We start from the raw sequence: 18604 nt of genomic DNA on the forward strand, positions 1-18604 counted from the left end.
CACACACACACACACACACATCTAAAAACAAGTATAAACCATGTTTAATTTTTCCCAAGGGAAGGGCTCAAAAATAGGTTCTCCTATACAAATCAGAGTTTTTCACTTAATTTTCTTAAATAGAAAGTGGTAATTATGATAGCGTGTTTGTTCAGGTGCAAGCAGCTCGCTAGGAAAGGCCCCTTGAACACAGCATCATATTCTGTAAAATATTTCTACCTGTTAACTTAGCTGGTCCTCTTTCCTAATGTCTCCATTAGGCTGTCCCTCTGTAAACCCCAGCCTTTCTCTCTAGTTATCCTGGGTCAATGTCCAGGTTGGGAGTCAGGGTAGGTAGTGGGGGAATTCAGTAGGTCTGGTTTGTTTGGTTTTTTTTTTTTTTTCAGATGTCAGAGGGTGACCTTGGTGAAAATAGGTCAGAGAGCTCGACACAACACAGGTCAGATGATAACTGTGGTTCAGTGACTTGGCAGGGCCCGATCATATTCACATGGAAAAAAAAAAAGTCCAGGTCAGTGCACATGCCCAAATATAAATGCAAAGCAAACAGCCTAGTGCCTGAGAAAACAAAGCAGTCAATTTAATTATCAACACCCTGCCCTACCTCTCCCAGAAAAGGAGTGGGGGCATTCAGGAACAGAGAAGGAATCAAATCCTAACTGGATTTCCTCAATTATTCTGTGAGCATAATGGCATACCTTACTCTAAAAGCTTTAATGCTAAATCCGTTTTATAAGTTTGGCTATGTTCTATTTAGACACAGACTCCATGGCCACATACAATCAAAGAAACTCTACGTAGGGTAAATTATATGTAATATATCAACATAACTACTTGTTCAATGAAAATAGATAACAGTCACCAAAGCCAGTGACAACTCAGTCAATGACCCCAGCTCCAATACTGTCCTCATCTTCTGAGCCCAAGGTTAGGGAACTAGAGTAGAATGAGGACTGTGGACCTCAGGGTAGAGGACATCACTGGCAGCCCAGTATAGACCAAACCATGTGCAGGTGAGAGGCATACCACGTGTATTCAGATAAAGCTCCTGTCTCAAGGTGGGCATGAAGCCAGGCACCTGAAGAAGGGACAGAAACAACCCAGAAGCACTTGCTGTGCCCAGCATGGTTATAACTCCATAATATGTTCAATCCCCACAATGACCTGACTCAGGAGAAACACTTCACACTCAAGGAGAGTGACTCACAGAGAGATTGAGTCATTGGGAGTTAAGCACCTCTCCTGAAGCCACATGAGTTCCTCAGGAAGGACCCAAGGCAGCAGGTCCAGCCTGTCATATGGCACTACCTAACCCCACAACCCAAGTCATAATGGAAAAAGATGTCATGATGGTAGTCTCCTGAAAGGAGGTCATCCATCCTGGATCCCAGATTCAAGTGTAGGTTAGTATGTAAGGGCTTGGGAATCACTCGGTACAAACACACTTGATAACATCACTGATAGACCATACCAAATACGAGTGTACACTCCTGTGTTCTCCAACAATGAGGAGACTGAGACAGGAGGTTCTGGTTCAAGATCAGCCTGGGATACAGAGTGAGACCTTGACATAGGAGATAAACACACACACTCACACACCAACACACATGCTCACACTCTCCACACACTCATACACATATACATCAAACACCTACATACATACTCACACTCACATACACCCACACACATACACTCACACACACACTCATATACCTACACACATACACTTACACACACACATTCACACACCTACACATTCACACACCTACACACTCACACACCCACAAAAATACACACACACAGTTGGGAGTGGTGTATAGAATTTGGCTTGTTGAAGACTTTGGCTGAGTCCTTGTTGGAGACAAATGGTTCATTCACCTTTTGAGAATGGCCCTCAAATCTGGAAGCACATGCCTTGTAGAGACAGTACTAGCAGTTTGCCCTAACTAGAAAGATTGGCTTCGCACCAGAGTCAGTGTAGCAAGCATCTGTCTGATCACTTGCCAAACTCCCCAGGGCCCTGGATTCCAGCCCCTAGTCTGGTCTGCTGGGGCTTAACTGGATGGCAGCTAGGAGCAAGGGTGAGGTATGCTAGGAGCAAGGGTGAGGTATGCTAGGGAAGGAATCAGTAGGTTTCACAAGACAATGCTTCCCCCTTTCCTACCCTCTCTCTCCTACTTGGCTGATTCTCTATTTTCATTCAGAAACTTCATCATTTAAAAACTAAAATGGGCTTTGATTCTGAATAACTTTAATGGAAATTACAGGGTAGATTTGCAGCAAGTTGGAACAAATTTGCCTCTTGCCTGTGCTCCATGAGAAGATCTGTCCCTCCAAATGTCACTTGTAGTACACAAAGCCATGCTTGCCTTCTTTCAGGTGGCATGGCTGCACTTACTTACTATTCTTCCTTTTTCTTCTAGACTTATGTAGGTATAATAGAACCAGGAACCAGGACTGGTGGCATTTGTAGATCCAGGAACTGACAGATGCCAAAAAATGTCCACCCACATTTCTAGGCCTTGGTTTCCTTATGTAATTAGTGGGAAAGTGTTGAGGCTAAGTCTGCTATACTAACTTCACAGTGGTCACAGGAAGGTGTGAGTCCAACATAGGTTCTACACACTGTGCAAACACATCAAGCTGGGAGGCACAGCAGATAGCTGCGACTGAGCATTTCAGATGTCTTCTCTAAGATGGAGTCAATAGAGCATCTCACACATCATTGTGATGTTACCCCTAGCAGGGGACCTAGCACAGGCACCACAGTAGGCTGCCCACCTAGTGACCACATGAACAAGCCTAGGAGCAGTGCAAGATGGGTGTGTTTGACATCATCAAGAAGCCTCTAAGGTGTTGTGCTCTACCAACAGTCCTTGCTGGTTTGGTCTCTATTAATCTAAACACTAACCTACATGTTCTGATACAAAGATGATAGGACTGCCCATGATTCAAAACAGAGGCAGAGAAGACTGGGAAAGTGTGTGTAAAGTACAACATTCAAAATAGGGGGGAGGGGGAGATTATAAGGGTTTAGGAAAGAGTACCAGGCCCCAGGTGGACAGATTTTAACACAGTAGTGAGGAAACTGTATCCAGGTCATGGAACCTGTCTCACAAAGATGGAAAGCATAGGAGGAAAGCTATCATGGGGACCTGCGGCGCTGCCACAGATGGAGGCTGGTGGAAAGTGGAAGTCTAGTTAGACCTAAAGAATGACATCTCCATCTACCAGCCTGGGAGTGGTAACTCCCTCTCAGAATGAGGAAGAGTATTGGAGTTCCTTCCAGGCACACTAGCCCAATCTACTCATTTTCCAGGAAAAGAAGGTGTCTATTGTGGTTTGCAAATGAATGATTCCTGGTGACACAGCTGACTGCTACCTAATGTAGACTCCAGCCAGGGTCAGGCATTAAACCAGGTTAACACTACCCAGCTCATGGAATTGCTGTGGGAACTGATTCTGACAATAGCTGAGCCACACATCTGACTTGGAGACTAGTGTCTTTTTGTCTGAGGAATGAGAGTAGCCATCTCTGGTAGCGACTTTTTCTCTGTAGAACAGATGTTGATATATCGTTCCATTATTATGGGGTCAGTAGAGCAGACAATGAGATATATGGTGTTGTGTCTGGAATGGTGAAATAGAGAGCCCTTCATGGATTCAAAGTTTTGGTTTGGAATATCATCAATGATCTGGGGATTGTTGGTAGAGTTAGCAGCATAGTAATAAGAATGAACTTACTAACAATGAGCTAACACGGTTGGCTAAATTGTAACTTTCATATTATGCATATTCTTCAACAATATAACTAACAAAGTACTTTTGATGATTTCTTATTGTCCCTGGGAGAAAGTCTCAAATCTTTGACAAAGTGTTTGAGGCATAACAGATGCCCTGTTCTCTCCCTTAATCCAACCTTTCTCTTCTGGCTTCCAGCCCATCATCCCCTGAAATGTAGCCACAGGGGTTCTGCTAGTCTGCTGGGAACACTTAACTTCTCTCTGCATCTTCATTCATTCCTTTGTCTTGACAGGTTTTCCAACTTTAAAACTTCCACCTCTGATGCTGGAAAGACAGCTTGGCATATGAAGGTACTTGGTGACACACCTGCTGACTTGAGTTTGATTCCAGGAACACTCATGTGGAAAGAGGCCACAACGTCCTGAAAGTTATCCTCTGATATCCAAATACTAATATCCAAGTACATATGTACTGTGGCTCATACATTCACAAACACACAGTGACAAGTATATATACACACACACAATGTAAAATAAAATTTATAATTTTTTTAAACTCTGAAGGAACTTCCTTATAACCCAAGTGAGGTTAACATCTGTCTCATATAGATGTGTGCTCCTTCACTATGAAATTTAGCACTTGAAATCTACCTAATATTTCAATGTTAGGTTAAGAATGAGAGCTTACTAGCCATTCTCAAGGTCTCCATGTCTCTCCTGTACAAACCTTTTACCCTAAGATGACTGTTTACATTGGGGTATAGATCAAGGGCAAGCTTAGGGACAGAGGGAAGAATATACAAGGTACTGGGACCCAAAGAACGATTAATCACAAGACAACCATCACTCAAGCCTCTCTCTTCTTCTAGATCATTTCCATCCTAGGTTTGAAATCACCTCCCCAAACACTCAGACAGTCAATCCGTACTAGCTCTTATCTAGGTTTCCTTCACCAATTGTCTACAGCAGCCTTCCATTCTTCAGAAGAAGATAGAGACCCAAGAAGCTTAGCAAGTCCCTCAAGGGTACAGAGGCCCAGAGCCATCCTATGTCTGTAATGTGCTCCTTTGCTTTTCAGGCTCTGAAGACCTGGCACTCGGGGACCTCCTGCTCATCAGCTTATGAATGAGACTTCCTCAACAGTACTCTGCTCAGTCCCCATAAGACCAAACTGCTCCTCTCCTCCAGGTCTCACACAGAAAGCCAACACTCGGCCTAGCCCCTGACATGACTACCTGCTATTCATTTAACTGATACCGTAAGCCCATGAGCTCCTTAGGATAGGGACTAGGACATATTCCTCTTCACCTCCCTTAAAACCAGGCATGGATTTCATAAAGAAGGTGACTACTTTTGATACTAGTTGAGTTAGTTAATCAAGGGAAATGTGTGTGTGTGTGTGTGTGTGTGTGCGTGCCTCTCCCACAGCCTACTTCCTAAATTGCTATAAAGTGGAAATAAAGATGAAGTGTTTTTTTTTTTTCAATAACTCTACTGAAGATAAGGTAGCAGCTCGGTGGACTGGGAAAGGGAACAATGGAGGGCTTGGATTACAGCAGTTAGAAGACTGTCAGATCCACCTTAACTTCAAAATGCTAAACTGGGAAGTGTTTGCTTTTAGAAACACACAAGCAACTTCAAAGCAGTGGTGTGGTCATTTGGAGAATGTGTCAAAAGGGCACATGCAGCTGGAGACTCTCCTCCAGAGGCTGCTCAGGAAGGGCTGCTGTCCTGAACACTGATTCTGGAAATAGTATAAACGTCCAGAAATTGAACCTGAGGATGATAGGTGACCCATGATTTGCCTAAAATCCTGTTCAGCCAGTTCAGCCTAAGCCCTGCCTCTGAGTTGGCCTTCTACCTCTTCCGTTTGGATTTCTCACCAGATTACTGCCTCCTCTTCCCACCCCCCTTTCTTTTATTTCCCCTCCTCCCTCCTCCCTCCTCCCTCTTCCCCCTCCTCTTTTCTTTCCCCTTCTCCATCCTCCTTTTATTTCCCCTCCTCCTTTTCCTCCCCTCCCTCCTTTTCTTCTTCCTCCCTTCCTCCCTCCTCCTTTTATTCCCCTCCTCCTTTTATTCCCCTCCTCCTTTCCCTCCTCTCCCTCCTCCTCTTCTTTTTCCTCCCCTCCTCTCTCCCCTCCCTCCTTCTCCCCATCTTTCACTCCTTCTTCCCCTTCTCTTTCCCTTCCTACTCCTCTTTCTGCTTATCACCGTTCCCTGAGCTGACAACTATAGCAGCTCTAGACTCCTGCTATCTTTCTATTTCTGTAAATTTAATCAACAAAAACATCAGCAGAGAACAGCTTATAACTGTCTTGGGAGGACCCTGGCAGGACTGGTAGAGCATACAGTATAGATATGCTTCTTCATTGAGGGCTTGCAACCTTCTCCTCTGTGTGCAAAATAAACTGAACACATTCCTTCTTTGAATTTCTAAAATGGGTTCCAAATGGTTTGGTTTCAACGATGTTAACATCAAGAAATACCCCAAAGGCTCCTGCAGCCTGATGGCTGAGTGTGCAGATTTACATAACATGGACATATACCCAAAGAATACCTTAGCAATAATGGGAAACAAATGTAGATCTTAGTAAGTCAAGAGCACAGGAGAACTGAAAGTATGCTCAGAGTCCACGACCCTGAACTAGAATCAAGGTCAAGGGTGAAAAGTAGCTTAAGGACTCTGTGGGTGGCATCATCCAACCTTAGCCCAGGTGGAGTAGTCAAGTCCTAGGACTTGAACAGGTGAGTCACAGACTGTTTACCTGAAAGCTCAATGAAACCTTTCAATGTCCCTCTATCAGTCATGATGTAATGTTGAACCAATCTCTTCATTCTGGAATTATTTTCTGTATCCACAAGACATCTGGCCCTCTGGAACTAGATTCACTTTCTCTTTTCTTTCCTAACTACCCTAACACCTTTCTTACTCTAAAGCTCATCCATGAGGTCTGACAGATGACATAAAGTTATCACAGCTCTTCAGGTCTTGATTGGGCAATGCTCTGTTTGATGTGGTCCTGGGTTCCTACAGGAAACAGGAACTACCTGGAATCGCTACTGGTTAAGCCCTTTCCATCTTAGATAGTGTGAGTCTGTGATTTCTATTGTCAGTAAGTGGTGATTCTGGACAAATTATGCACTGATGACATCCCCACTATCAGACAAACAGGGGTCTATCCTTGGCCCCACCTGCGAAGTCACAGTTTAGAGCGGAGGCCACAAACCAGTTCTGAGTTCTGGTGATTTCCTTTATGGAGTACGTTTATATGCTAGTGGGAGATAGTTCCAAGTTAGAAGCGCTGTAATAAATGGGAGGATTCCTAGGGAGAAGGAGAAGATGGATGTTTCCTTTGTTATCTCATACCAACAGGGACCACTGATAGCGGAATAAATCACTTTGCGACTTCTAATGGAGGAGGGCCAGAACCCTACCTTATCAGAAGCCCCTGTGATGCTACATCAGTTTCTGTATGAATCCTCCAGAAACACACTGCTGGAATAGACCTCCCACCCTCTGTACCTAGCCTTCAGGATTGTCATCACTCCTCAATCTTATGGAGGTACCAAGCAAAAAGCATACTCACCCCGTGAGCCCTGCAGGGATGTGGGGAAAGAGAGAGGTTCCCACACTGGGATGAAGGTTCCTCCTGAGAAACAAACTAGAAAATTAATCACAGTGTGGCTGTGGGTCTATGAAACAATAGGTCTCCAAGCTTCAGAGTAGAAAACTTCTGAAAATCCGAATCATCCTTTAGATTCCTTTAGATTCTTTAGACCTCTCCCTGAATTCCTTAAGTTGTGATCAATGACATCTAGCATTAGAATTTTGAGATGTTTTGTTAAAAATTGTTATCTTGTTTCTCTACAGGATGACATGAGCATGTGATGCTACATGCATTTCTCTGCTACCACAGCAGTCCATAAAGGCATGTGGTATTATTACCCAGAGAGGCGAATCTCTATGTCAACTGCTTCCTTATGGGATTGGGATTCCCACAGTATGAAATGGAGCCAGAAGTTACATTTACTTTCTACTACATGGTAAGCCCTTGTTCTGTAACCCTTAAGTTTTCTGAAGTGGCACCAGTGACCCTTCTTACAGAGCAAATGTATGTATGTGTATATATAAATATATATACATATATGAGTATATGTATATGTATATATAAAGAGAGACAAGAGATAGTATATGTATCTATATATGTATTTATCACATAATATGTATATATATCTATCTATAAACATAGAGAAAAAAAGGAAAATAGATGGTTAGGTACATATGTATGCTTCTGCATATTTGCTTGTGTGTTTAATTATGTGTGCTTGTGTGTGTATGTTTGTGTGTGTACTTGTATGTTTGTGCTTGTGTGTATAGTATGGTGTGTGTGTGTGTGTGTGTGTCTGTGTGTGTCTGTGTCTGTGTCTGTGTGTTTGGGGTGGGGTGTATATCTAGAAGGTGTGTGTCTTGGTATAGAAAGGTATTCTGCTTGTGGTGGCAGTAGTTTCTATAGAGTCTATACTGGTGTCTCCTACAATGTGGTTGTAACCTAGGACCCTCATCAGATCAAGAAGCAAAGACTAGTCTTTGTTCCTGGCAGCTCAGCCACAAGCCCAGTCCGCCAGCCCCAACAATGGTTCTATGAGCTTCTCAGTATCCCCTTAGTAAAGTACACTCTTAACCTACCCACTCCCACTTCCATGTCCTGGCATTCCCCTACACTGGGGCATTAAGCCTTCACGAGAGCAAGGACCTCTCCTCCCACTGATGACCTACTAGGCCATCCTCTGCTACATATGCCACTGGAGCCATGAGTCCTACCATGTGTGCTCTTTGGTTGGTGGTTTAGTCCCTGGGAGCTCTGAGGGTACTAGTTAGTTCATATTGTTGTTTGTCCTAAGGGGCTGTAAACCCTTTAATTCCTTGGGTCCTTTCTCTAGCTCCTTCATTGGGGCCCCTGTGCTCAGTCCAACGGATGGCTGAGAGCATCCACCTCTTACATATGGGGCAGAAGTGTTTACTGCTGCTTGTAAATAAGATCCTTCATAATATTCTAGGAAATCTGCTCATAGATTTGCACTGGAAGTTCAATGCAAAATAAGATATTTTAAAACACTACAGTTCTGGAGCTCTTGGAGCCAAGCTAAGGTCATACATCAAAGGGATAGTTGCACTTCCCTGGACTTAGCTCAGATGCCGTCTGGAGAGCTAGAGTTGGAAAACCCCCGAAACACATTCCCAAATGGAAATACTAGCTGACTTAAGACTCTCAGGGAGGAAGGTCTGGATACAGAGGGATGAAAAAGCAACCCCACCACAGCTTCTATCCCTGCAGTCAGTTCTCTATTATGATAGGAGGAAACAAATCCTGAGCATTGAAAAGGGAAAGAGCTAAATGAAAGAGAACCATAGCATCCTAGAGCCAAAGTCACCTGTTTGGGCTTCTGGGCTTCTTACAGGCTCTCCAAACCTCTCTAACCTGAGGGGTCCTGGTGGAGGCTGCTTTGCCTGGAGCCTCTTAGAATCCCAACCTGAGAGTCAGAACTGGCCTGACACCAGAGGCCTGTTTCCATTTTCCAGGCTGAAAATAAAATCCAGCTGAAGCTGGAGAGAGGTAATGTGCCCACAGGACTTGGACTCTACTCAGGGCATGAAGGTGTCATTAGAACTTCACTGTGGTTTGCAACGCCTCCCTTCAGCTCATTTAGGAGGTTATGCAACCAGTGATCCTATTTAAAAAAAACAAGTTCATTCAAGCCTCATCTGTCAGCTCAGCTACCTGGGAGTCTCACACATCCTCTCTGCACTCTGGACCCTGGCTGCTGCTGCCATGAAAACTCATTACTTTCTCCTGGTGATGTTATTTTTTCTTTTCTCCCAGATGGAGCCAGGTAAGCTTTGGGAACTTGTTGATGGCTCTGGTTGGGACTGGGGACACAAAGGCTAAGGGGGGAGAGATAATAGCCTGGTCTACTGAGTCTAGTGACAGATTATCCTGAGTAGTCAGTGGTCAACTGCCCTGGGCAGCAGCAAAATGAGCCTGGTATGGATTTAGAGAAGTGGGTATCTCCAAGCTATGATGTTTGTCCCTAGAATGTAGGAAATATCTTGCGTGGGAGTCTGCTTTGGCTGTGGCAAGATTCTTCACACCGAGAGACTAGCTTTTTGATCCAGAGACAGACACTAACCTCAGCTAGGTCTCTGGGTGGAGCCTCCCTGCTAGAGGCAAAGTGCCCCTGTCCCTTCACCAAGCCAGCTCAGCCAGTTGTAAATGCCTGGAAACACCAGGTATGCAGTCAAGAGATGACAGGTGACTTTTCACATTCCCAGGTAGCCACATTCTTCGGGTAAGATCTTACCAGTCAAATGGAATGGCTTCACATCTGTCCAGAAGGTACCCAGATTCTCTAGGCCAAAGCAGTTTGTCTCTGGCATGGGAGACAGTAGGACCCTGAAGTAGTGATTAAGGACATACGCTCCCCACAGCTATCTCTCAAGGTCACATTAAGAAAGTCATATATTTCTGAATTTTAGTTTACACATTCATAGCAGGAGGGTTCTAGGGAAGACATTTTAGTTGTGAAATTGTCTGAAAAATCCTGGTTTGCTCTTCTCCAGGCTATCATGCCAACCTCTGGAGCTACGCATTTGAAAATAAGTTATGCCCCAATTTTCCCATGTGAAATCTGGATGCAGGCACATTTTCAACACACTGTCTTGCATAGTGATGTAATGGCCTATTAGAGAGGTAAAAGAGTGCATTTAATACATTACCCTTGGGGGGGGCTGTCTAGAAAATGCCAGTACACATAGACAACACAGTGCATGCTATTTGATATTCCGGTCTTGGTGCATGTTTGGGAGTGAGAATCTTTTCACTGAGTAAGAAGGAGAAATTTCCTTCTCATGGCCCAAATTCAAAAAAAATTTAAAAGCTTATTTTTTCAGAATGAAGACTTCTTATTTTTATCTGGTACTCTAAATTTGATGGTAGGCAACTCATTCAAACCATAGGAATTGGCCCACCTCCCAAAGGTGGGCATGTTCAGCCATACTTCTTGATATTCCATTATAAGAATGAAGCTGGACTCCAGAGCCACTTATGAGGATTGCTATAACCTCCTTAATAGAGCCACTCTACTGTATTCTGTTAGGATACAAATCGTCTATCTGTATAACCTGGCAGTACAGGAATTCTCTGGCTGCTTATTGGGAAATAGCAAAGAGCAGAGTCTATCTCATCTCCAAAGCCAGGATTATGGTGCTTAGGTCATCCTGAGTCCCCAGGGCCAAGGAAGACCATCAAGGAGCACCGAGTTCCATCTTGACCATTAAGGAGCACCTGCTGTACTGTTGAGTTCTGTTTTGACTACAGGAAAGGGCACTATTTAGTTAAAGTATTTTTCTCTGGGATTGATACCTGCTATGGCCCCCTACGCTCTAGGTAGGGAGGAAGAATGAAATCCCGTAAGTGTCTTTTGTATTAAACATGCAGGCTCCCAAGAGTCTCCGAGCCAGGCTGCTGGTGGACCTTGCATGTGCTTGGCTTAAGTTGGGTATGTGAAGTTTGAGAGTTCTTGATTTGCTTTGTTTGGACATAGTCATAGATTTTAGGTAAAAAAAAAAAAAAAAAAAAATCATGTAGGTTTGTAACATATCAAATGCTGTTTTGGGCAGTGCATTCACTGTGAAACAGTTATGCCCATAGTTATACTGTACCCATAACCTCATGCATTTGCTGGCATTTGCTTTGTTCTATCCACACTGTCTCTGGGCCTGTACTGTCTTCTGAGCTGAGAGTTTGGTGTGAAAGGTTCTGGGTTCTGTTTCTATGGCACTGGCCCAATTTCATGCCCCATTTGAACTCTCACTGGTACCAGTGCCGCACCCCACCCCCATGTCTGATAGAGTCCTTAGACCCTGCCTCATCTAATTGGTCCATGGGACTCCACAAGACAAGACCATCTAGCTGACCAGCTTTAAAGAAATGGGATCCCCACTATCTCCCTGTACAAATTAGTCTGTGAAAACAGAAATGAGGTCAACATAACAAGATCTAAACTGAAGTCTTTGGAAAACAAGGGTGTTTGAGGCTTCCACTGAACAAATATTTAGTGAGCAACAAACGTGAAAAGTGCCAGAGAAAAGAGGAGTCTGGGAGAGAGATCTCAGACTCTCCATAAACCTTAAACTCTAGAGGAGAGCGCGCGCATATGCACACACACACACACACACACACACACACACACACACACACACTGATTATACAGGTGTGTAACTCTACCCTGGAAAAGGCAGCTGGACTCAGTCTGCCAAGAAACCTTGTAAAAAGGAGATGGCCTCCTATGAGACACCAAGAAAGGCTTCTTTGAAGAGGCTGAAATAGAAGGAGAAACAGAACTCATTTGGGTGGGCATGGTGTTTAAAATCTTCCCTCTTTCTCAACAGTTAACAGTAGTAAGATGCAGCATGAATTTAGGCCCCTGCCTTTTGCTGCAACTGTAGAAGAAGATGTGGCTACATTCTTACTTTACCATGGTGGACTAGGCTGATCAGGGAATGATACTCCAAACAGAGGTCCCTACCACAAGTCTCTGCAGACTCCATCACTCCCTACCACTTTGGTCTGACCATTGGATGCAGAACTCTGAGATGCCTGGCTGCAAAAGACATTGTACATGTCCAGCAAGCAGATAGATGACATGGTTAAAAGATAGAGAGAAAGAAATCAAAAGGACATTTATACTGAATTCTCACAATAGTCCTAAGAGGAACATAGAATCGATGTCTACATTTTATGGATAAACAATGAAGGGTTGGGGGTTCAATTCCAGACCTTAGTAGGGTTATGTAAGGAAGCACTGGGTGGGGGCTTGAAATCCTATAAGCAAATCCAAGGATGGTCAGGGCCAGATCAAGTGAGACAGATACTAGGAACTGCCACTAACAAAACCATGTCTCCTCCTCTTACACCTGTCTTCTGTCCTTAAACCCTGAAGGACAGAGAATAATCCAGCCCACTGCTATCAGCATTCACAACTCCACAAACTCCTGCCTTCCTCACCTGCAAGCTGTAGACACAACTGTGTTAGACTGAGCCTATTCCCTGCCTTAAATCAGGCAAATGACTCCAGGCACTAGCACTGTGTGACCCTGGTCACCACCCTTTCCTCCTTGGCGTCTCATCCAGGAATCCCCGCCCTGACCTGATTGTCCTAATTCTTCCTGCCTCTTCAACTTCCTGTGTAAACCCTTTCAGTAAGTAATAGAATTTCACCTTCTAGGGTGTCCAGATCCCACCTAGAAGCCACAAATCTTGTTAGCTCAAAAACCAGCCATGCAGCCTCCATGTCTGTTTGGAAAGGGACCCTAGTTAGCAGGTTCAACAGAATACTACAAAACAGCATTCAAAGCAATGCCATGGGTTTCACTTCACAGCTGAAGGGACAGCTCTGTGTCACCTGTGTCCTAGGATCTCTTTCACAAGGGTACTATGCCAGGGCTGCTCTATGGATCTTTTCATGACTCAGACAGGTTGGTGACAACGATACACACCTACTCGGGTCCCTGCATTCTTTCGCTCAATTCCCCAAGCTCTCCAAAGGGATCACCAATCTTGTATTCCCTCTCAAGAAGACTCTAGCTGAGCAGAGCATTCAAGCTTGGTGATGCTAAACAGAGGTGCTTCAGAGGACTGAAGCCAACCTCAGTTTCCTGCTGAGCTCGGGTATTGGGAGCTACTTGAATTCAGAAGAGAGCCTGGCTTCTTTCATCCCTGAGCTGGTTAGCCCTTTGGTTGTTTTTTCTCCTGGGAGTGGCAAGTGTAGTTGATTTTCTTCCCTCATGCCTTAAATAGATTGATAGACACATCCTTCCTCCTTTCAAGCTGCCACTCACGACTACACAAACACCCCACTCCAAGCTGACAGTGACTTTTGTTTTTGACACCTCCAGTTGGAGGAACCAGATTCTTCCTGGCCTCTCTCCAGCATGCTGGCAGCACGTTTCCTTATCCTGACCAAGAGCTAGACTTTCTCTCAATAGCAAGATAGCAAGGACTCTGATGAGCTACTTTTTATGATTGACATTCAGCCTCTGCTCACCATGAAGCCCATAGGGTGGGACTGAAGTCACTACCAGGAAACCGTAGATGGTTCATCACATCGACACTCTATCCTGTGGCCTTGACCTCTCTGCAGGGGTATGTTCCAATGGCAAGTCTGTCTATAGATCCAATGGGAGAGATGGCTGAATTGGGGTCCCAATTTTTTCTTAAACCTTTGTCCTTTGGTAATCCATTCCATCTCACCTGAAGTTCTTTGACTCTAAATGCTTTATCCTTTCATCAGAAATTCTTCAATCTCCCCTTGCGATGTTTATTTTAAAACTTCACATTTGCCTATACTTGCATTATACCACCCCAGAGTCCCACCCACCGGTCTCAGGGTGGATTTAAAATGGACACCTGAGGACACAAAGTCCCAACATGTGCAGTGTGATCGCTGCATGTTCATTCTTAGATTCAGCCTCTCCATGTGGCTCAGTTGCCAAAAGGCTACTTAAGAAAATTTATTTTCACAGATCTCTTATATAACACTCAAATATTATACTCAGTCTTTTAATATATTTTCTTCATTTGTATTTTTGGTCATTCTTCTTTAAATCCTTAGGCATCTGCCCTTATGTCAAGTCATGCAAATCATTGATTTAAGTCTCATGCTGATTTAGGTAAGGCGGGAGGAAGAAATAAGTGTCACTAGAATGTATTATTCAAAAATAAGAAATTTTCAAAGAATAAATTAATATTTAAAGGAACATCACTGAGTAGAGATTCGGAATGTCTAGTATAAAATCAGGATTATATATCATATTTATACAAAATTAAAATATTATGAATTTATGACAATAAACTCAGTTTTCCTGTCTTCAAGTTGGGTGGGGGGCAATGTATTCCTTGGATAACTAAGAACAACCATAAATGTAGTAGCCAGTCATGGGGAAGAAATGAGTAGCCTAGGGTGTGAGAATGGGGGAGATCTCACAATCTAGGTTCCTCGCTTCTCAGTTTAAGAGGTGTCATGGTCTATGATATTTCACACAGGAGAGATGTTCTAGGACAGAGTGTGGCTAGAATATTGACATTATACGGTATGTACAATGTAACTGGTTTTGTTGTATCATTTCCATACATACATTCAATGTCTTATGATTATACACAATACCCCCATTGCTTTTCCTAGTCCTCCTCACCTTTCCTTTCTACAGTCTCAGTAGCCCCACATTTACTCCATGGCACGCTCATCCCATATATGAGAGAGAGCATTCTACACTTAAGCTTTGTAGGATGGTTCTTCTGATGGAACATGACAATCTGGCTCCATACACCCTGGGTTTCAGTCCAGCACTTCAAAAATATATATTTCTATAAAGTCGAGTTATTTTCTAGTTTATAACTCCTAGAATAAATTATGATTGTGTAGCTATCTATGGATATACACTATTCATAAATATTTCACATAGGAATATATAAGTGTGAAACTTCTAGCACTTATGGGATGTTGCTACCCTCACTCAGAGCATTTTCCCTTTTGTTTCCCTTTTGTTAATCCTCTCTGGGAATCAATCACACATAGAGCTGTTTTTCCATTCTGGCAATCACTTCCTAGCCTAATCAATTTGATAATAAAAATTAATCAGCACAACAACTTTGACAAGAGCCAAATTACCATGACAGTGTAAGTTTGTTTCTATGCCTTCTATTATAGTTTTTGTTACTATCACTCTGCAGTACAATTTTTTTAAATGTGTGTGTTGGAGAGGATTGTGTGCATGCATGTATATGCACCACTTGCACACTTGGTACTCATAGAAGTCGGAACAGGGCATCCAGTCTTCTGGAACTGGAGTTAAACACAGATTTTTAAACCACTGTGTGGGTATTAAAAATTGAACCTGGGTCCCCTGGAAGAGCAGCCAGTGCTCATAACCACTGAGCCATTTTTTTTCAGTCCTTTTTTTTGTATAACGTGAAGTCAGGTATTGTGATCCCCCAATATTGATCTTTCTGTTCAGAAATGCTTCTGTTATTTTGGAGTTCTCTGTGTTACTCTATACTTAAGGATTGTGTTTTATTCTATTTCTGTGATGAATACCATAGAATTATGATAGGAAATGCTTCTACTTTGTAGATCATTCACTGTGAAATTGCCTTGATGATCCATGCATATGAGATGCCTTTCTATTTCCTGGTGTGTTCATTGTCTTTCTTTAGCGGTTTCATTGTAGAGGTCTCTAACATCATTTTTATGCATGTGTAAAATAATTTTGCATAAATCATGCAGGAATGTGAAAAATTTTGCCAATGTGAATGGACGTGTTTTTCTTGTTTCTTGTCTAGCAAGTTCTTTATTGGTGTGCAAGAAATGTACTTACTCTTCTAAATTGATTATATAACTCACACTTCGCTGAAAATGTTTTCTTATATCAAAATGTCCTTTGGTGGATTCTTTCTAGATTTTTTTTTAGATATAGGATCAAATTATCTGCAAATAGATATAATTTCTTTCTTTACTGCTTGTATCCCTTCTGTTTCTTTCTTTTGCCTTATTTCTTGAATTCAAGCACTGTTGTGGTTTGAACAAGAAATGTTTCCCATTGGCTCATAGATTTGAACACTTGTTCACGAGTTGGTCATGCTGTTTGGTTATAGACCCTTTAGGAGATGGAGCCTTACTGGAGGAGGTAGTTAGCTGGGGGTGGGCTTTGATGGTTAGAAGCTTTGCTCCACTTCCTGTTCTTGCTTTGCTTCCTTTGTGTAGCTAGAGTATGACCAGTCAGCCATCTGCTCTTCCTGCTTGGTTTTAGTTACTGTTGCTATGTGTGGGTGTTTGAATAAGAATGAATTCCCTATGTTTGAATACTTGGTCTCTAGTTGGTGGAACTGTTTGGGAAGAATTAGAAGCTGCATCCTTGTCAGAGGAGATGTGTCATGGATGTAGGATGTGAAACTTCAAGAAACCTTCCCACGTTCCCAGGGTACTCTTCTCTCTGTGTCTTGTTTGTGGCTTAAGATGTGAGCCCTCAGCTGTCCCTGCTTACACCCCTTTGGCCAACATCATGAACTCTACCCCTTTGAATCTGTAAGCTCAAGTAATGTTTTCTTTTCTAAGTTGTCTTCGTCATGAAATTTTGTCACAATACTAGAAAAGTAACTAAGACGCCACGCCTTTCCCCACCACGATGGACTCTGCCCCTCTGGAACATTAGCCAAAAGAAGACTTTCCCCCTTAAATTGCTCTTTGTCATGAAATCCTGTCACAACCACAGAGAAGTAACTAGTAGAGAAGTTGGTTCCAGGAAAGTGGAGTTGTGCCGTGAAAAGCAAGTTCATATTATTCTTCTGAGGAATATGTGAGAATTTGGAGCTTCAGGCTAGAAAACCCATTGAATTCTGTAAATAGAGATAAATATGAGTTATTTTAGTGAGGTCCTAGAAGACAGTAATTCTAAAGAAAATTCAGACAATGAAGGTCTGGCCAATGAGATTTCAGAGGAGAAAATTATTCAAATTGTACCTGACTAGACATCATTGATGAAATTTTGCCAAAAAATCTAGTTGCATTCTGCCCAGGACCTAAACATTTATGTGGGGCTAAATTTAAAAGTATTTAATTTGCCGGACAGTGGTGGTACATGCCTTTAATCCCAGCACTTGGGAGACAGAGGGAAGCAGATTTCTGAGTTCAAGGCCAGCCTGGTCTACAGAGTGAGTTCCAGGACAGCCAGAACTATACAGAGAAAAAACAAAAAACAAAAACAAAAACAAAAGTAATTAATTTATTTTATTGTTGTTGGGGGGTAAATTTGAAAACACCACAGTATTGAGTCTGTGGCATGGTTATTAGGGCAACACAGTAGGAAGAAATTTTTAAAATGTACAGTTTGGAAAGCAAATGTTACTAGGAAACTTAAGACTTCAATTGTGTGCTGAAAAAGAGTTTGTATGTGTTGAAGAGAAGCTGTACGATATGGACAAAACCAACAGGAAATGTGTTATGAGGGAAAAGACCTCACTTGGATGAGCCCCCAAGTTATGAGAGAGCTGTACTCAGAATCTTCTGCAGCTGAGGTCCAAGTGGCCAGGGGCCATCTCAAGCTAGGTGCAGAACTTGACCATGTTACTCACGTGGTACTTTTTTGAAGAAAAAAAAATATATATACAAGATTAAGGGGATCATGGGTTTTTGCTTTGCAGAATCAGAGGATGGTGGGGGCCAGGTAATGTATGTCAAAGCCAGAGGACTTTCAAGGAGTTCCTAGGGGCCCATTGCATAAGGATGTGATAGTGCAGTTTGGGTTGCAGAGATCCCAAGATGTTTGAGATACCAGAGCCATGAGATATCTGCCAAGGAGAACTGCATTCAGGAAATGGAATCAGGAATCAGCCTAAGATAAAAATGTATGCTGCAGGTAGCAAAGCTACAGAGTCAGTACCTTCTAAACCTATTGAAGTTGAGGCTTCAGATGCAGTACACAGACCTAAAGAAGTTGGGTTTTCCAGGATGGGTTTCGGTTTTGCTTTGGTTTAATCTTCCCCTGCTGTGCCCATACTCCTGTATTTTGGAATGGTAATGTATATTCTGCTTAACATTGAAAGTATATGACTTGTTCTGTAAGTTTACAGGGGTCACTATTTTTTTTGTTTGTTTGTTTGTTTGTTTTGTTTTGGGTTTTTTTTTTAACTTTTTTGGGTACTTTCTTTTTTTAACTTTTATTGCATTATGATGAGAAAAGTTATATGATTTCAATTTGTTTGAATTTGTTAACATTTAAAAACGTATTTTAAGTAAATAGAATTAAA

General features: G+C 42.7%; 1 protein-coding gene across 4 annotated transcripts in view; it reads left to right on the forward strand.

Annotated features, from left to right (window-relative positions):
• Nucleotides 1–18604, forward strand: part of LOC116071220 (beta-defensin 1) — a 44210-nt gene that overhangs the window by 19061 nt on the left and 6545 nt on the right. The window contains exons 2-6 of one of the 4 annotated variants that reach the window (XM_031342678.1): nt 4037–4094; nt 4822–5086; nt 7117–7306; nt 7615–7787; nt 9325–9635. In XM_031342678.1, the coding sequence (XP_031198538.1) occupies nt 9575–9635 (61 nt within the window). In that variant the 5' untranslated portion in view covers nt 4037–4094; nt 4822–5086; nt 7117–7306; nt 7615–7787; nt 9325–9574. The remainder of the gene's footprint in view (nt 1–4036; nt 4095–4821; nt 5087–7116; nt 7307–7614; nt 7788–9324; nt 9636–18604) is intronic. The other 3 variants (XR_004110767.1, XR_004110768.1, XR_004110769.1) reach the window with 3 other exon arrangements.

Source organism: Mastomys coucha, unplaced genomic scaffold (assembly GCF_008632895.1).
Source record: "Mastomys coucha isolate ucsf_1 unplaced genomic scaffold, UCSF_Mcou_1 pScaffold22, whole genome shotgun sequence".
In the NCBI taxonomy this organism is placed as follows: Eukaryota; Metazoa; Chordata; class Mammalia; order Rodentia; family Muridae; genus Mastomys; species Mastomys coucha.